This window comes from Panthera leo, chromosome D1 (assembly GCF_018350215.1).
Source record: "Panthera leo isolate Ple1 chromosome D1, P.leo_Ple1_pat1.1, whole genome shotgun sequence".
Classification (NCBI taxonomy): domain Eukaryota; kingdom Metazoa; phylum Chordata; class Mammalia; order Carnivora; family Felidae; genus Panthera; species Panthera leo.
In genome coordinates this window covers 109,024,003-109,042,338 of record NC_056688.1, presented here as the reverse complement: position 1 = coordinate 109,042,338, position 18,336 = coordinate 109,024,003, and the positions used below count along the sequence as shown (strand labels likewise).

At 51.9% G+C, this 18,336-nt stretch overlaps 1 protein-coding gene across 3 annotated transcripts in view; it reads right to left on the bottom strand.

The window, feature by feature from the left end:
- Positions 1-6,785: 6,785 nt before the first annotated feature.
- PACS1 (phosphofurin acidic cluster sorting protein 1) overlaps positions 6,786-18,336 on the bottom strand; it is a 152,769-nt gene continuing 141,218 nt past the window's right edge. For all 3 annotated transcript variants that reach the window (XM_042905693.1, XM_042905694.1, XM_042905695.1), the window contains exons 15-24: positions 17,732-17,838; positions 16,872-17,026; positions 16,626-16,736; positions 15,749-15,851; positions 14,993-15,035; positions 12,805-12,847; positions 12,411-12,546; positions 9,735-9,961; positions 8,378-8,497; positions 6,786-8,224 (exon numbers count right to left, since the gene is read on the bottom strand). In XM_042905693.1, coding sequence (XP_042761627.1) covers positions 8,109-8,224; positions 8,378-8,497; positions 9,735-9,961; positions 12,411-12,546; positions 12,805-12,847; positions 14,993-15,035; positions 15,749-15,851; positions 16,626-16,736; positions 16,872-17,026; positions 17,732-17,838 — 1,161 coding nt within the window. In that variant the 3' untranslated portion in view covers positions 6,786-8,108. The remainder of the gene's footprint in view (positions 8,225-8,377; positions 8,498-9,734; positions 9,962-12,410; positions 12,547-12,804; positions 12,848-14,992; positions 15,036-15,748; positions 15,852-16,625; positions 16,737-16,871; positions 17,027-17,731; positions 17,839-18,336) is intronic.

Sequence of the window (18,336 nt, the reverse complement as noted above, 5' to 3'; positions counted from 1 at the left end):
CCTGCTCTGTTCTGCATTCCCCCCACAGCTGCTGGTCTCATGCCAGGCTGCTGATGGGTGCTCTGTTGATGGAGAAAAAGGGAGGAGTCTGTCCCAGTGGTGATTCAGCTCCTTATGCCATTTTCCGCAGAGCTTATCAGCTTGCCCCCGCCTGTCCCATGCCTGGGCAAGTTGTTCTTGCTACTTTTAATGTTTTCTCTCTTGAAATCACTCCTACTGTTCTGCCCCTTCCCCTTGGATCCTCAGAAGCACGCATCCCATTGAAATCTGCGTTCTTATTCTTTTTTCTTTGGCTAGTTTCACTACTTTTCTTTGAAGTGTTTGGGGGGCACTTTTTTTTTTAAGTATAATTTATTGTCAAGTTAGCTAACATACGGTGTATACAGTGTGCTCTTGGCTTCGGGAGTAGATTCCCATGATTCATCGCTTACATATAACAACCAGTGCTCATCCCAACAAGAGCCCTCCTCAATCCATACCACTCATTTGCCCCCCTCCCCTGCCCCCTCAGTTTGTTCTCATCAACCCTCGGTTTGTTCTCTGTATTTAAGAGTCTCTTAGGGTCTGTCCCCCTCTCTGTTTGAAACTGTTTTTCTCCCCTTCCCTTCTGGGGGGCACTTTTTCCAAGCATACATCTACCCTGAAATGTCAGCAGGTTCACCCTTAAGTGCTCAAGACTGGAGGCTTCTTAAAGGTCATGCCTCCTTCACATGACGAGCGGCTCACCGCTTCCTGAGGGGCCTGTTCCACCGTGAACATCCCTGGTTGTCAGTTCTTTCTGCCACCAGGTCAAGAATCAAAGCTGCTTAGGGCTCCTCTGAGAGGCTCCTGGTTCCTATCCTCGTAGCCACTTGGCAAACCTGCATCCTCTCTACCTTGTGAGCTCCCGGCTAGACTAGAAGTGTCATCAAGCCGCTCAGTGAGAGGGCACACAGGCTTTGGGGTCATACTTAGCTAAGTTCAGTGCCACGTTTCTCCGTCTGCCGGCTGTGGGCCTTTAGGCATGCTCTGTAACTTCATCTGTTTCCTCATTTGTAAAATAAAGTTCCTAATACTTACCTCTTTGGGTCCTTGAGAGAATGGAATAAAACAGCAGAGTTAAGACCTTAACATTATGCCTGGTACGTAACAGACACAGTTACTAGTAGTTATTTATTAATATTATCACCACCAAGCTTACTATTTGGTAGACCCGTGCTAGTGAATGGAGGGTGGGGAGAAAGTATATGAAATGTTGGGCAGTCTCTTACGGTGTTGTTGGAGGGAAAACACATTTGGGATGAAAGCGAGCAATAAACAAGGCAGCAAATGGAAAGGCACGTCTGAATACGAGGGCCGAGATGTTTGGTGCTCGTAATAGGTGCCCTACGTGGTCAGGATGGAGGGAGCCCGGCCCAGCCAGGGGTGTTCTCACCTTCTCCCTCCTGGCAGCTCTCCCGCATGTTAAGGAAGCTCCAATCTTCATCCAACCCAGATCATTTCCCTGAGCTCCATCCAGACCTATATATTCAACTCCAATTGGACACTAACCTCTGAACAGCACACACCACCCTTGCCCTAAAAGCACCATCTCCTGCCCAAATCTCCTCCAGGGATGTACCACCAGCTGCCTGTTCACCTAGAGCAGCCAGCCAGTCCCTATCCTTGGCTCTTCTCTTTTGGCCCTAAACCTGTGGATCCTGCCTCTTAAACTGGCCTACAGTCTCCATTTTCCTGCACTGCTCCTACCTTCACCATAGTCTACGTCTCTGTCCCATCCTTTCTCAATTGCTGCAACACCCTTCAAACTCTTCTGGTCTTCAGTCTTGTTTCCTCCAATCTGCTGTCACAAGGTGATCTTGCTAAATTCCCTCACCTCACTTTTCTGCCTAAAGCCCTTTACTGGCTTTCCACTGATCCCAGGATAAAGCGCACAGTCCTCGCTCAGGCACAGAGTAATGATAATCACAGCTACAAGGCTCCTCAGTGCCCCAGCCACTTCCTTTCTCTTCAGCTCTATTACTCACCATGCCCATTGCTTTTCGGCCACGCTAAACCACATGGGGGTCTGAGAAGAAGCCAGATTCTCTCTTATCTCTAGTTTTTGCTATTTCCTGCATCCAGAACATCCATCATGTCAGGCATCTTTAAGATGCCACTCAGGTGTCGTTTCCTTTGTGACATATTCTTGGATACCCCTTTCCCCAGGCTAGATTAGATGCCCTTCTGGCATGTTCCCATGCAATGTGTCATGCTCGGTGGCAATTGTCTATTTGTCTGTCTTCCCTGCTCACCTCAGAGTTCCCATATAGGTAAGAACCCAACCCCGTATTCATCCTTGTACCATCATACCTAGGACAGGAACTGGCCCATGGTAGGAATACATGTAGGATGTATGGATGATGGGAAATTTGGGATCTGAGTGGGGCCTTGAGAGATGGTCTGGAGTCAGATGACCTGAGTTAGAAATCCGGCTCCTTCTCAGCCGATCTGTGTGCATTGGACAAGTGATTTAATGTCTCACTCAACCCTTTAGCTGGCCTTTTAGTGTCTGCCATACGCCAGAGTGATGGATGCTGGAGATGTAGCCTGAGTCTCTGGCCACCTGGAGCTCCCATTCTAATGGGGTACAAAGACATTTGTTGCAGGTGACGGTGAATGCCAGGACTGCAGAAAGGGCTCAAGTAAAGGCTAACAACTGGGCTTTGGGAAGGGAGGTTGGGAAAGCCTCTCTGAGGAGGTATCCTAAAGGCAAAGGAGGTAGCTCTGTGGGGTGGGGAGAGCATTTAAGGTGGGAAGAGCCACATGTTCGGGCCTGGTGCAGGGAAGAGGGATGTGATTACTGCAAGATCAGGTGTGGTTCAAGGGTGATGAGCGTGGGGGAGAGAGCAGCTGGAAGTGAAGTGAGGGGTAGTGAGGCTGGATGTGCGGGCCCAATAGACCACAGGTTGGGTGGCTATAGATAGCCACTGAAGGGCTCTGGCAAGGGAGTAAGGCACTCTGGCTTATGTTTGGGAACTCTGTGAGAGGCAGAATGGACAGGGGTCACTGTGGTGACACAGGACAACTAGGCAGCTTCTGGCTTAAGTAACAGGATGGATCCTGTGTTATTACCAAAACTGGGGAGGATAAAGGGAAATCAAGAGTTCTGTTTGGGCCGTGCTAGGTTTGAGATGTCTGTGAGTATTCAAGTCATGTAAATGCTTAAAAATGAGAGTTAGAGCTGGGACAGAGAGGGTAGGGGGAGCTCTCTGACCTTGAGCTTCCTCTTTGGTAACAAGGAAGTATCAGCTGGATTGATTTCCTAGGGCTGCTTGAAGTAGTCCATGAAATAAACCACATGAAGCACTCTGGCAGCAGCCTGACTAAAGAAAAATGCCCTCGGGTGATGTTGAGAGGGCTGTCCGTGCCATCCATCCCTGGACATGGCAGTGGGTGATGAGAAGTAGTTTAAAAACAGCAGATCTGAAATCTGCTATCTAGAAGAATTCCAAATACTGGATATCGAGGAAAACCTTTCATTCCTTAAGTGTAGGCTATGCTTAGTGGCTTCCTTCCTAAGAACACAGTATGGAAGGGGGTGTGACTTTACTAGTCAACACTACCTTGGCTGACAAATCATGTTGATGGCAGGGACCCTTGGCGTGATGTGCTGGCAAATTCCAGTCGAGGGGCATTCTACAAAATACCTGACCAGTATCCTCAAAACTGTCAAGGTTATCAAAATGAGGGAAAGTCTAAGAAAATGTCACAACCCAAAAGATTACATGTAGCGTGGTATCTTGGATACTGGATATCTTGGATTCTGGAATGCATAAAAGGCTTCGGAAAAAAACTAAGGAACTGGAGTTAAATATGGACTTTAGTTTATAATAATGTGTCGGTGTTGGGTCATTAGTTAGGATAAACATACCATGTTAACAACAGGAAAAACTAGGTGAGGGGATACAGAAACTCTTTGTTCCATCCTTGTAACTTTTCTGTAAGTCTAAAACTATTCTAAAATATAAGTTTGTTTTTAAATTAATAATAAAACCAGCCTAGAGTTGGTATACAGGTTAGACAGAGGTCCTTCCACCTTCTGCACCCAAATGCCATCCTTCGTCTTTAGAGAATGTTTCTGGCAGCCCCAGTCCAGCTTTCACCCTTGAGGACTGAGCAAACCATCTCAATGTGTAGATAGGAGTTGCCTTGTTTTTGGAATTCTGGAAACCATTCCTACACAACCTTTTTCCTTCTCTTTGGAGTCTATCTTCTTACTCCAGGGCCTATGAGAAAACTCAGGTATGCTTGGGGCTGAGGCATTAAAGTGTCTGAGTGGTGCATCTGGACTGGGGACTCCATTCTAGCAGCACAGGCCTCTTCATTCACTCTGTCAACAGATACTCATTGTGTACCTATGATGAGCCAAGAAGTATCCTGGGTACCAAGGATATAGCAGGTAAAAAAAAAAAAAATTCCTGTTTTCTTGGAGCTTACTCTCCAGTGCGGAGAGACAAACAAATGAATAATTAAGCGCCAAGGAGTGAGAAGTGCTAATAAGGAAAAATAAAGAAGGGTGAGAGAAAAGGGAGGTGCTATTTTAGACAGGTTGAGCAGGGAAGGCTTCTCTGAGGTGACATTTAAGCCAAGACTTCAATGAGGGAGCAAGCTGCATGGACCTAGAGGCAGGTGCAACAGCTTGTGCAAAGACCCTGAGGCAGAACGTGCCCGGTGTGTCCGAGGCATGTAAAAGAGGCCAGCGGGAGAAGGGCAGAGTGAGAAGAGAGATCAAGCGAGGAGGTCAGATCATATAGGCTTTGTGGGTTATGATGAGGGCTTTGGATTATATTCTTAGTGGGATGGAAAGCCATTGGACAGTTTAACACAGACTGATTAACATTTTAAAAAGCTCTCTCTGGCTGTTGTGTGGAGAACAGACTACAGGAAGAGTAGGTGGAAGCACAGACAGTTAAGAGGCTATTAGAACATCCAGACAAGAGATAGCAGCAGTGAGAGGGGTAGGGAGCTGTTGGGTTCTGGATCTGTCTCAGGAAAGCCTATAGGATTTGCTGGTGGACTGGATGTTGGGTATGAGAGACAAGAGTCAGTGGTGCTTCCAAAGGGTTTGGCCTCAGAATGGAAGAATAAAGGGAGAAGTCTGTGCACAGGGGAGCATTTCATACCACAGGGCTGAGTGTGGGAGAGAGAAGACCAGAGGCCGGAGCCCTGTGTTCCCCAGCGTTCTGAGGCTGGGGAGCTGAAGAGGGTAACTTAAGGGAGGTCAAGAAAGGGCGGGTCAGAGAAGTGGAAGGAGAGCAGAGCGCTGTCCACAGGTCAAGTGGAGAAAGTCATTCTAACAGGCAGTGGGCACGTACAGGACAGGTCAAGCAAGAAAACAGACCCTTGGATGTGGCCACTCAGGTCACTGGTGACCTTGGTAAGGGAGCTTCTGACGGGGCTGTTGAGGAGAAAAGCTTGCAGGAGTGCAAGTGGAGGCGGGGAGCATGAACACCACTTGGAGAATCTCACTTTAAAGGGAGCAGAGCCATGGCGTGGCAGCCAGAGGGGATCTAGAAGCAGAGAAGTTGTTTTTAACCAGGGAGCTGTTCCTGCGTGTTGGTGCGCAGATGCGAAAGATCCGGTAGAGATGACGGCAGGAGAAAGGGGGCAACTGCAAGAGCAAAGCCCTGGAGGTGGGAGGAGGGGAGGCCCAGGATGTGGAGTCAGACGCAGCAGGCTGGGGGTTTATGCCTCTTCCTCACCCTCATCTTTCCCATCATCTGCTCGGTCTCCTCAGTTCTAAGCTGGACCCACACCTCTCCCGCCTGGGCCTCCCATGAGCCCCCAGGTCCCCGCAGCCCCGGCACTGCCTGAGCCCTCTCCCACTGCCTCCCACCCTGGAGGCCTCTCCTGGAGCTTCCACTCTGCCCTGAGGCCACACTCACATCTTCTCTAGCTCACCTTAGACACAATTTGACTTCTGGCATTTCCTCTCACGAACCAAACTTGTTCGGTAACTAACATGCAGACTGCATTTCTGGGACACTTTCATAGACCTCACTGGACTCTTCCCCTTGGGAGGCAGGCATTATTTCCATGTTTCCGGCTCAGAGAGTTTGGTGCAGGGCCACACTGCTGGGTCCCAGAGTCTCCCTCCAATAGGTCATTAGACCACAGGGCTTGGGGGACCAGTGACAGCCCATCCTACCCGGTCACACACTCCCCTGTGGCTGTGTCCTGCAGGGCAAGGATGCCAAGTCCCAATCTCTGGGCACTTCACCACGAGAGGAAGGTTGGTGTGCAGGCCTCTCTCCTGGGAGTGTGCAAAGAACCAGGCACCCGGAGAGCAGGGGCTGTGACTGTGTTCCATCTCCAAGTTAAAGGCAGGCAGGAAAGCCAACCTAATGACAGACCCCAGCTCCACCCTCTCCCCCTAGGCCTCAGACTTCACCAGCATCCAAAAACTATGGCAGGACATCAGCCCAGTAGAGGGAAAGAACCCAAGTTCTAATTATCAATCAGAAGACAGAAACTGCCCTTGACATGTCACGGTCTTGGGAAGTGGGATTTGGGGATGGTGAGTCCCAGAGAAAAAAGGTTATTTTGGTGTGAGAAGAGTGTTATTTCTGTTTCTGACCTCTGCTTGCCTCATACCGGGAAAGACAGCTTCATGCCTGTTTCTATAATTAAGGAAATGAGAATGCGCTTCTTCCAGCCATTTGAGAGGAGTTGATTTGGAGAGGAGTCGGCTGTGTTGTGCAGAGGGGAGAGGGTCAGATAGATCCTGCATCACAGTGAGAGGCATAGAAGCCCAAGCCTTGCTAGTTGGTAAGAAATCACCAGTTTATTGAATGAAAAACCCAACATCCACTCAGTCCCCCAAACCCCACCCCTCTCCGGCCCCAAGAGAGCAGCTCAGCCCAGGAGATGCTCTGGACAGCAGGGCTGAGCAGGGGTATAAGGGCTGGAGGAGTTTGGGGAGGTATGGAGAATGAGAAAAACACTTTTCAAAATGAAGTTCTGTGCAAAAACTTCTAGAAGGGGTGAGGGCAACGGTAAAGCTCTGGAGGTGCTGGGGTGGTGGACAGAGGGCTGCGGCTGGGATGGCGGCCCTGCGTGCTCAGCTTCTCCTGAGAAGGCTGATGGTCGAGGCTGAGGAGTTGGCTCAGACCCCCATGGCAAGAGGGAGGGTTTGGAGCCTGCTGGAGAGAGACCTGGCTGGGAAGGTGGGCTCTCTGTCCAGGTGGGAGGAGGGGAGGAACACACTAGGGAACGGGACACAAATGGACATGGTGGGCACGGGGAGATGTAGGGTCACAGACAATATGCCGGTGGGGTCTGCCTCCCATCTGTCCCAGTCTGGAGTTCAGGAAGAGGCAGGCTGTGCTGGAGGGCAGGGGGTGGGAGGCAGAGGGAGGAGAGTCATCAACAAGGGGGAGCCACAAGGACAGCGACTGGTGCCCAAGCGAGTCACATGGAACCACCAAGAGACTGGCTGTGCAGAGAACCAAAGAAACACTCAAGGATGCTCGTGACATCTAGGGGGGACCTGGGGGTCAGTGAGGAAGTCGTGCATGGGGGAGACCAGGAAGGCCCCTCCACCCCAGAAATACATGGCATCACCACAGAAATGTGGTTCTGGGGATGAGGGAGGGGTGGGGCTGCTCCTGTGATTGTGGAGGGGAGGGGGTCCCTTGGGCTCAGGGTGCCCCTCCTACCCCACACTGGGAGAACCCACCGGAGTGGGAAGTGGCCCTGGGCCCCACTTGAGGGGGGGCAGGTTGGGCAGCTGGCAGAGGGATGGGGAGGGCTGGATTCCCTGCTGTGGGCCAGGGTTCCAGGTTTCCTATCTCCAGGAAGGAACTGGTGCCATGTGGGGAGACTGGAAGTGGGTGAAGGGAGGCCCAGGGATGGGTGCCAAAAGGCAAAATCGACACGCCCCGGCCTGGAATGGGAGGGAGAGGACTGAGCAGGAGGGAGGGGAGCAGCGTCCCCACTGGCAGTGTCCTTCAGGACTGGGCAAGAGAGATACAGGCCTCAGGGCCAGGAAAGGGGACGCTGGACCCAGGCCTGCTGGCCTCCCCCTGCCCGCAGGCGGTGAGGCTGGTGGCAGTGCCAGGAGGGAGAGTGGCCAGGAGATAGTGCCCTCAGGTGGCCTTGCTGCCACTGAATAGTCCCACTGGAAAGTGCTTGACATGGGTGGGCCACTGGGCCGCCAGCTGGAAGAACTTGATGTCACTCCACTCGACTCCGTCGATGGACACTGGGGTGACAGGGGAAGGAGGGGGTGACCAAGGCTGCTAAGGCCACCTCCCCAGGGTCCCTCGGGGAGGGCCATCGCCTCCCTCCCCGCAGAGTCCCCTGCCCCTCTTCTTCCCGCCCTGCCCAGCACCCCTCCTCCCGTGTCTCCCCGTACCTCTGAGCATGGTCTGCTGCTGCTTGGCAGAGCAGATGAGGCGGCTGATGCCCTCGATGACCTGGCTCTTGGAATCTACCTCCTTTTCTCGAGGTTTCTTGCTCAGGAAGATCGTGGGAACTGGAAAGCAAGCAGAACCACCAGTGTCACAACCCTTGGAAAAGTATTCACCCCCTCCCCTCTCTCAGCCCCACCGGCCCCTCTTCCTGTGTGTGTGTGTGGCGGGGGGGGGGGTGGGGGTGGGGTGGGGAGATGATCTGCTGACGGACATCCTCTCCCCTCAGCTCTGGGTAGGCAGGCAGCACGTACCAGGATCTTTGAGTCCTGCCCCCTCCCAGCATAGGCCTCTCCTTGGGCTTCAGTATCATCAACTGTGTAATGAGGACCTGGGGCCAGTTGGGTCTCTGAGGTCCCTTCCAGCTTGGGTGTTCTAGGTAGCCTGTAGGGCAAGGAGCCTGTGCCCTTGGGCTCCTGCCTACTCACTCGCACCCACGTAGGGCCGAGTCTGGTGCGGCTAGGAGGAGGGAGGCCACACCGGAGCGTCTGCACCATCTCTGTTCTAGGGATGTCGGGGCAGCAAGGAGAACACATAGAGCTGTCAGGCCTGCCCTTGTTGCTCTGGCTTTTGGCCTGGCACAGTCCCCTGCCTGCCCTCAAGAGGAACTCTGTGGAACAGAGGCACGAACAGAAAGGGGCCCAGCTGCTTTGGGAATGCTCTGAGGAGGAAGGGTCCAGCGATTAGAGAAAGCCCCTAACAGCTGGGCGATGGGTGGGGCTGGGGGGGCCCACGGGTCACCTGGCAGACTTGTGTGCTATGGCAGGTGCACAGCCCAATCAGCAGAACAGACGGCAGCAAGCTCTGCCCTAGCCCTGGCCTGGCTGTGGGGATTCTTGCCTCATACTCTCAGAGCATAGGACCCAGGCCACCCCCAACTCTACCTCTAGTGACTTAAGTGCCCCATCTTATCCAAAATGGGCCGTACTCCTCTTAATTCTTAAGCAACAAACATTCTGCTTCATGGGGACACAGTGATGTCCTCCTCCGTCACATGGTCCATCCCTGAGGGTAGTGGCTGGAAAGGCTCCCTTCATTATGGCAGCACTAACTGCCTTGGCCCCTAAGGTGCTGATGTTCAGCAGGTAGGGACCAACTGCTCACTGGGAACATCCATTTCCTTTGCTAAAGAAGGAACGGCCTTGTCTCGCAGGTGACGCAGGTCCCCGGGCTGGACCCCATGATATATGTGCTCTTCACCTTCATCCAAAGATCTCCCAGAAGCAGATTCTGTCCCAGGCCCTGAGAGGAGATGGGGAACCCCGGTGGCCCCGACTGTCCCTGGCCTCAGACGTCACTTACCTTTCTTGTTCTTCTCTTTGGTGACCACAGTCATTGCCATGGTACCGGAAAGCTGGGCCTCCCCACCATGGGGCAGGCGGGAAACCTGCACTGAGCGGAAGACGCTCTTGAGGGTGTTCTTGGAACTGGCGTCCCTCTTGTCGCCTTCCCTTCTCCGCTCACCAGGGTGGCCCAGCCAGTAGTCCACCTGGAGGCCAATCACGTCCCCATATGGGCTGTTGGGGCTCCTGAGGAAGGGGAACAGTAATGGAGAGTAGGCTCTGCCTTCAGTTTCCAACTACATGGCCAGATTGGAGGGCCCGGGGGAGACTGCCAGGCTCTGGGAGGGGTGAGAGGAGGCGGCAGATTAAATGGTTCTGGGTTCCCTCCAGTCTCATGGAATTGGTTCGTGTGGGAAGGGAGAGACAGGCTGATCAGAGGACAAAGCCAGGAGCGGATAAAGACCTGAGACACTGTGAGGGAGCCAAATACAAAGTCACAGGGCGATAAGGGAAGCAGAGAGGAAAGGAGCTTTAGGAAGAAAGCCTGCACGCATACATACACACACTCATATGCACACACACACACACCCCCAGCAAGCACGTATGCACACATATACATACACATGCACACATATGTACACACCCAACAAGCAGAGCCCAGGCAAAACCCAGCCAAGGGCTGGAGAGATTAAGTGGGGCAGAGACAGAAACACCTTGGCCAGCTCCACAGCAGCCCCAGGAGGGAGAGCTGATGGTTGCTGACCTGCGGCTTTCTCTTATTTATGGCACTTCTAGCTCAGGGATAATTTTAGCTCCGAGGGGAAAAAGGGCTGATGTTTTCTTGAAAGGAGGCGTCAGACACAATAGGTACACAGGCTACAAAAGTCATCTGACATTTCTTTCTGCCTACTTTCAGTGATTCCATTAAAAACCAGCTTAAATGGGATAGAAAAGGAGGTCGAAGTTAAGGGCTGGTCCCCAGACCCTCAGGAAGCCTGGAACCATGAGGCATTACCGGCTGTGTGGGACTTCGTCCTTTCCTGCACTGTCCCTTCCATAAGCCAGTAAAGACCACATGATGGGAAGTGAAAAGGGGAGGAGAGGGTGAGGGACGATGAGGGTTGGGATCCGAGGTGCAATGCAGGCTTCTCACCATCTAAGAACATTCATGTTCTTCAGGGACCGTGACCCTGTCATTGGTGTTTCTGGGACAACCACGGGCTAGTGCCTCCCCTCCCTGCTGCTGAGGACCATTCCCAGGAGAAACACAAAGAGGTAAGGCAGAAAAAGGGAAACAGGGAGGAAGAAGGTGCAGGAGCCCATTTCTGTTCCTGACTCACACCTGCCCTTTCCTCACCTCCCAGCCTGCTCCCTCAAGCCCCCTGCAGGAGCATTCTGCTCCACACGCCGTCTGTCATCTCCTCCTGTTCTCAGGTCTGGCATGAGAGGTGCCTTCTGAGAGGCCACCCTGACTGCCTGATCTAAACTATGGGTACTTGAGATCCTAAAGAAATTCCTTCTCCTTTCAGAACCATCCCCCTACTATTTTTTCATAGCACTTACTGCAACCTACACAATTTGAAAGTTTTTGCTGCTCTGGCATTGCCAGGACCCAGAAGCCTGAGCTCCGGGACTCGGATGAGCCTTTCTTATTTGCTGCTACAGCTCCAGTGCCTCAAACGGGCACTCTGCTGACAGACAGACTGAATGCATGAGAGAAGGCAATAATACCTCCCGTGTGCCAGGTACCAAACCATACAGGTTCTTATTTAAGCCTCACAAACTGTGACATGGCTATTTCACTCTACTTACAAAGATGAAAATGAAGCTTAGTAACTTGTCCCAATGACAGATTCTTTGCTTGACCAAACTTTAGAAACTTTAGTCTGGCTCCCAAACTTTTTCCTAGGCCCATTTGTGTACATCTTTGTAAAATCCAGTTAGCAAAAACCCTGCTAAGACAGTTGGCAAGAGCCCCCACCCTCCCTGTCTGATCACCTGGGATACCTGCTCAGGTTCCTCATCCGCCACCACCCCCAGAAGATGTCTGACACCCTGACCTGTCTTCAGCAAGAATCTCCCGACCCCTAATGTTTCTTCTTAGTCATTTTCCATCCACACCTGCTCCCTGGGTAGAAATCCCCACTTGTTTCGTTGTGTTGGAGTTGAGCCACCGCCCCCGCAAAATCCATGGCAGTGCTCCCTACACCTATCTCAATGGTCACACCTTGATGTGGTCTCTCTCACTGAGCCTTAGAAAGTGTCGTTGAGTAATTAGTTCCTTACCAGAAGCTAATGTAGCGGACCTAACACAGACCCACGACTCGAACCCAGGTGTGCAGGACTCCCGTGCCCACACTCTTTCCCCCTCGCTGGGCAGTCCCCCAGCAAGACTCCTGTACAGCACTCTACAGGTTACAGAAGGTCTCTCTGTCATTTGTCTCATTCAATTCTTTTACCTGGGAGACAGGGAAGAGAGTATCCTCCATTGTTCAGGGCTGTTCCACTTGCCCGGCTAGTGACCGAAGTCTCTGAATTCGAACTCCAACGTCCTTGCCACTAACCTGCCTTCTACACTCAGTATAACATCACTGTTATACAATGCTGCAGGCGGGGGTGAGGGGGCAGTTAGTACGGTTCCTGGGCCCTGAGGGAGAGGGTCGGTGGGAAGGAGAGGTATGGGCAAGAGCCTTACCCCACAACGGCGAGGGCACTGCTCATGGATGGGGACGAAGGAGGGGTGGCTGTGGTATCTCGGCTCAGGCCTGAGCTGGAAGGCGGTGATGTGGAGGGCACAGTAAGGCTGACCACAGGCGAGTCATCCCCATCACCTGTCAGGGGGACAAGCACAGGGGGACAGCCAAGGGGTCAAGGTACCCCTCTGTCTCAGCTGTAGCTGAGCTTTTAACACCTCCCCACCACCCCCTGCCACCGCTTCACCCAGGAAGTGAAGGTGGCCACAGTTTTCCTGCTCAAATTCTGACTTAACCTTAGGAGCCCCCAAATTTTCACCTTCTGGCCTGCTGGACTAGAGATGAGCCTAGAAGGCATCACCTCACTTCACAGAAGCAAAAGAATCCCAGCCTCACCTGCAGTAGAGGGAGAATCTTCAACCAGACCCACCTTCACCACCTGAGAGAAAGAAGAGATACCGCACTAAGTCCTCTCACTAAAGCTGGACACATTTTGATCCAGTTGGAAGCAAGTGTTTGGACACAACAGCCATTACTATATATTATTTGATCAGAGGCTTTTAAAATCTTTGCAAATCCAGAGCAGCCCAGATCTGTAAGATACGTATAAAAGCCCAGTTCCAAACAATGATGTGGGGGCACATGAGGCCTTGTGGCTCATCTCTAGGGAGGGCAAAAAGCCACCTTGAAGGCAGGAACCATTTCAGTATTCTGATCTCATTTCTTCTAAGGTCACGTGGGTAGGAGGCCATTTTCCCATGTCAGAGAAGTAAGGAGCTGCTCTGAGAAAGCTTAGTAAGACAGGGTGTTGCAGGGGAGGAGCTCTCTGAAAGCCTGCCTGTTGCACCAAGCAGGGGAACATGCTGATGTGCTGATACCAGCTTCCTCCTTTCCAGATCTGGGACAATATGGATAAGGAGGTGATCCCAGGCACCTTCCTGCCCCTTTCCTGCCTCAAGGAAGTGGTATTAATTTCAGCTTCCCAAAGGATTTTAGATTTCTCATAGAGAATTCTGGGAAGGACAGAGGGGGCCCTCCAGCGGCCAGCAAAGGGCATAGCTAGAAACAGACTAAATGTTACAGCTATGACTTGAAGTGACAGGTGAATTCCTGTGAAGTAGCAGGCCAAGGGCCTAGCACCCGGCAGAGGTGCAGCAGAGCTGAGAGGTCACAGAAGCTGCACCCTGGGGACTGGCAGGGAGTGGAGATAACGTGCAAATGGTCCTGTCATGGCTACTTAGAACACAGTGCTGCTATTCACGGAAGTTTGTCCCAAATTCTCTATGCGTCCTTATTTTAGTTCTCAGAAAGTAACATACCGACACTCTGAACTTCCTGGACACAACTCCCTTGCTCCCCTGGCATTATACGAGGCTGCCGGTTCCTTTGTTGGTTTAAATTTTAAATTTTTAATATTTCTCTCTTGTCTGTGAGGCCAGAGTGTGCAGCAACCCATAGCTCCACAAAGATGTGTATCAAACCATCAGCTTAGGCTACAGGCTGTGGTCTGGAGCCTCCAACATGGCAACGGAAGTAGCCCCAGTGGCTAACAGGAACTGAGTGGATCGTTCAGACAGTAGGCTTTAGCAAGGCACAAGAAAGGGCAACGAATTTCTCCAGGCTCAGGGATCTCCCATGATCACTCAAGGCATCCAGAGTCTGGGACGAGCAAAGAATAAGCCCTTCATCTGCATATGTCCCCCTACCCAAAGCTAGGAGAGTATAGGAAAAGATGCAAGCTGACTTGGAAGTGAAATTCAATTGTCTCATACATGGAAATCTGAATTTTCAACCACGCTTTTGTGGAGTGCTTTGGCCCCACAGGGTGTCAGCTCTGTCACCTCTGGGGTCCCTTTCTTGGTTGGGCCGAGCTACTGCCAAATGAAACAAAGGCCAGTGCCACCTGACATCAGGGATATTCGAGACATTTCCCTTTTATTTTCAAAATCAATGAACTCATCTAGAGATTCTCCTTTGACTAAATAGGAAGGGAAAGGAGGGATCCTTCTTTTCAGTGGTACATTTGACCCTGAAGACAGAAATACCTACTTCTTGGACTTCTCTTCAGAATATCATCTATCATTATTTCATTTCTGAGGCAGCCTTCTTTTCCCTGGAGACTGCAGAACCTATGCTCTGGATGTCCCTCCCTAGGCCAAGGCACCAGGTTCTGGGCTTGGTGTAATAAATATGAGGATACTAGTGATGATCTGGGGTAGCCCATGATTCAGGAAAAGAGGATACTGAAAGGAACAGCTCAGTACATGTTCCAGCCCAGGGTTTCTCCACTTTGGCATTATTGACATTGGGGCCAGATTAATCTGTTTGGCGGGGCTGGGGAGCTGTCTGGTGCACTGTAGGAAGTTTAGCGGCATCCCTGGTCTCTACCCACTGGATGCCACTAGCACCCCAACTTCCAGCTGTGACAGCCAAAAATGTCTCCGGGCATGGCCAGATGTCCCCTCGGGGCAGAATCACCTCTGGATGAGAACTACTGTCTAGATGAATCTTTTATTTGTGTACGTGTATGTGGGGAGGCCAGGAGAATGGATGGGGTACAGAGGAGTGGGGAGTCAGTACTCACGCCAATGAAGGGGATAAACTTCTGATAGGAGTCTTCATCAGGGCTGTTGGGAGAGAAAGAAAAGCTTTATAGTTAGTGGGTGATACTGCATGGAGAGCTGGGGATACAAGCTTTTGATACTTAAAAAAATTTTTTTTTTCAACGTTTATTCATTTTTGAGAGACAGAGAGAAACAGAATACAAGCTGGGGAGGGGCAGAGAGAGAGAGAGAGAGAGAGAGAGGGAGGGAGGGAGGGAGGGAGAAAGAATCTGAAGCAGGCTCCAGGCTCTGAGCTATCAGCACAGAGCCTGATGTGGGGCTCGAACCCACGAACCGTGAAATCCTGACCTGAACCGAAGTCAGATGCTTAACTGAGCCACCCAGGTGCCCCAGCTTTTGATATTTTATTGTGGCTTCAAGGGAGTCCAGACACTACATGACACTTTCCATCATGTCTCAGGATGGCAGAGGAGCCACAGATAGAGGCAAAAGATCCGATTCTGCATACTTCACCACCTGCTCCCACGTGCGGATTTCAGCCCCTAGGATGGGCTTCTCTTATGCTAAGGGGGCATCTATTTGGGTGGGGAGGCCCAGGACAAGGATGGCGGGGCCTGGATGGAAGGCAGTAAAAACACTGCCTCTCCTATTCTCTTGAGTTGCTACAAAGAGAAACAGGTGGGGAGAAGGAAAATACAGAAAAGCAAAGAAAACTCAAGATTTAGCTAGCCCACCCACCCTAGCAGTTTCAAGAAATCCCCTGAAGTGAAACTTACAACTTATGCCTGCAGGTCAGCATGGCTTCAGCTACGGGGAGCTGGTGTGTGACACCTGCCCCACTGACATACTGCATGACCCGCCCGACCACGTCCAGTTGCTCTGCAGAAAAGACAAGAGATGACTGCCGGTTTATTTCAGCAGGCAAACCTGAAAACCTTCTGAGAGATCCCCTTGTTGAGACCCATCAGAAGACCCTCGGAGTTGAGGGAGAGAAAGGGTTCTAAAGATCCTCTGGTTTTGAATATAAGGAACGAAGAACCAAAGCGCTGTTCTCTCCCTTCTGATCTCCGTTTGCAGTTCCTCAAAGCTCCGCTCTCCTCCAGGCTAATCGTGCTCACGCTTCTATTTTGTTCATACCAATCTCGTAACCTAGAGGGACTCCTCCACTCTACCAATCTGTGCCTATCACTTCCTTCAAGGTCTGGTGACACATTTGCTACTCCTCAGCCTTGCAGAACTCAAGCTCACTCTAAGCGCTGCCACTTTTACTCTGTATTTCAGAGAAAAGACGTGGTCAGCACAGTGTTATTAGCTTATAAACAGATTGCTTAGTAACTCTTCTCTGTTTCTTATGCTTGATTTCTACAACTAGAAATGTCCTCCTCATCACCTCCTCGTGGCCCTCCTTATTTCTAGATGCATAGGAGCACAGCAAACAGCAGAGCTTAAAAATGTCCAGAGTGAAGCGGGACTGCACATAATGGGCCTCCTCCTACTAAATACTTACTGCGAAAATAAACATGCAAAGGGATTGGGAGTGGTAGAACCATAGGCAGGAGAAAAAGTAAGCTCTCCTGGCCCCTCCTTTGGCCAAGACTGGCCCTCCATGAGCCAGGTGGCATTTTGCCTCAATCCCTCACAAACGGCCATTACCTGACACTGGGGGCTCCGAGCGACTGAAGAGGTCTCTCCAGCCAGAATCAAGGAAGTTACTGCTGTATCTACTGTCGACTGAGCCCAAGTATTTGGCCACAGGGTGAGAACCTGGGAGATGGAAACCAGAGAAGGTAAAGTGGTTAAGGGACAAAATACGGCCTGGCCTTTGAGCTCCCTAACTGTCCCTTCTTAGGGCCCAGCCCCAACATGCTGCTTCAGGAGTGAAATCTACTCCATTTTTACCGAGGGGAATGATGAGAAAGCGCATGTAGCCAAGCCAGTCGGAGGTCTTGCTGGCCAGCGACTTGACAAAGAACCGGAGGATGGAGCTCAGGTAACTCTGGCCTCCCACTGCTGCCACCTTCACCGGCCTCGGCATGGAGGAGTTGCAGTTGCAGCTGGGGAGCAAGGGAAGAGTCACAACCACATTTAGGGGGTTCACCAGCATCCTACTCGGACAAAGGCCCCAAGCTTTGACTTCACTTGATTCCACAACCCACAGAGGGAAAATAAGGCAATAAACAAAATAATACACAGAGAGGCAATGAACTACAGTGCTTTTGCAATAAGGAGAGAAACCTAGGATCAGAGAGGCAGGTGACTGTCTAGAAGGAAGAAAGAATTAGCTTAGGCTAATGGGAGACAATCTGGCAGTGCTGCCAGGGGTCAGCGGTTGGGCGTGAGCCCGGACGCCTGGAGGACCTGCGGTTCTCATTCCCATTGGCGGGGACTCTGGGCCCCTCTGGGGAGGTCCTGACTCTGGATGCCAAGTATCGTGGCACAGTTAGAGGGATGAGAGTAAAAGGCCTTTGTAAAACCCTGGTTTTCTCCCTGGTCTTCTTCGTCCTGGGTTTAAGGAGAAGATGTGGCAGGTCAAGAGTACAAGTTGGGAGGCAGGGAGAGCAGGAGAATGACATTTTCACACCCTGACCTCTGGGGCCAGCAGGGACAACAGAGCACCGTGGCCCGCCACTGTAAACCACACGGCGACTGAGGAGTTTTGGGCTGGTGAGGCAGGGCACTCCTGTCACTGCTTAGAAGTCAGGGTGGGAGGATGAAGTCAGAGGGAGCCCCAAAGGGCAGGAGACAAGCAGAGCCCTTACTAGCGCTGAATACGGGTGAGCAAGGCAGACAGCACGGCCTGGACCTCCACGGTGGAGCAGGTACACACGACAGGCTTCCGTTGGTCCTGGAGCAGCTCTGCCACGTACTGGGGGGCAGGGAGGGAAAGGGCAGGGACACAGGTGAGTCCACGCAGCAAGAACGCAGCTCCCCCACAGGCACCAAGGAGCAGGCGAGGCCCAGCTTGAGTGGCAGGGCCCGTCCTCTGTCCTTCAGATCAAAGCCGGGCAAAGGTCAGGTCTCTGGCTGCCAGTGAAGAGAAGGTGGGGCTAGACCCCATATAGACATGCTAAGCAGGAAATGTGGGAAGGTTAAGGAATCTTTAGATTCTCATGTTGCCTCTGTAGCGTATGTTCCAGGTGTCGGGGCCACTAGGAAAGAGGGATTCTGCCGCCAGGATCTACCCGGGGGCCGGGGGCAGCGGTGACTGGGGGCCAGAGGGTATTGCTCTCCCTCTTCTGAATTGCCTTCCTGGGAACTAGGGCAACCTCTGGCATTTTGTAGCACTCCGTACCTTTCGAGATACCCGTATTCTGTTATGCTGACAGAAAAACCACACACGACCACCCTGGAAGGAAGGCAGGAC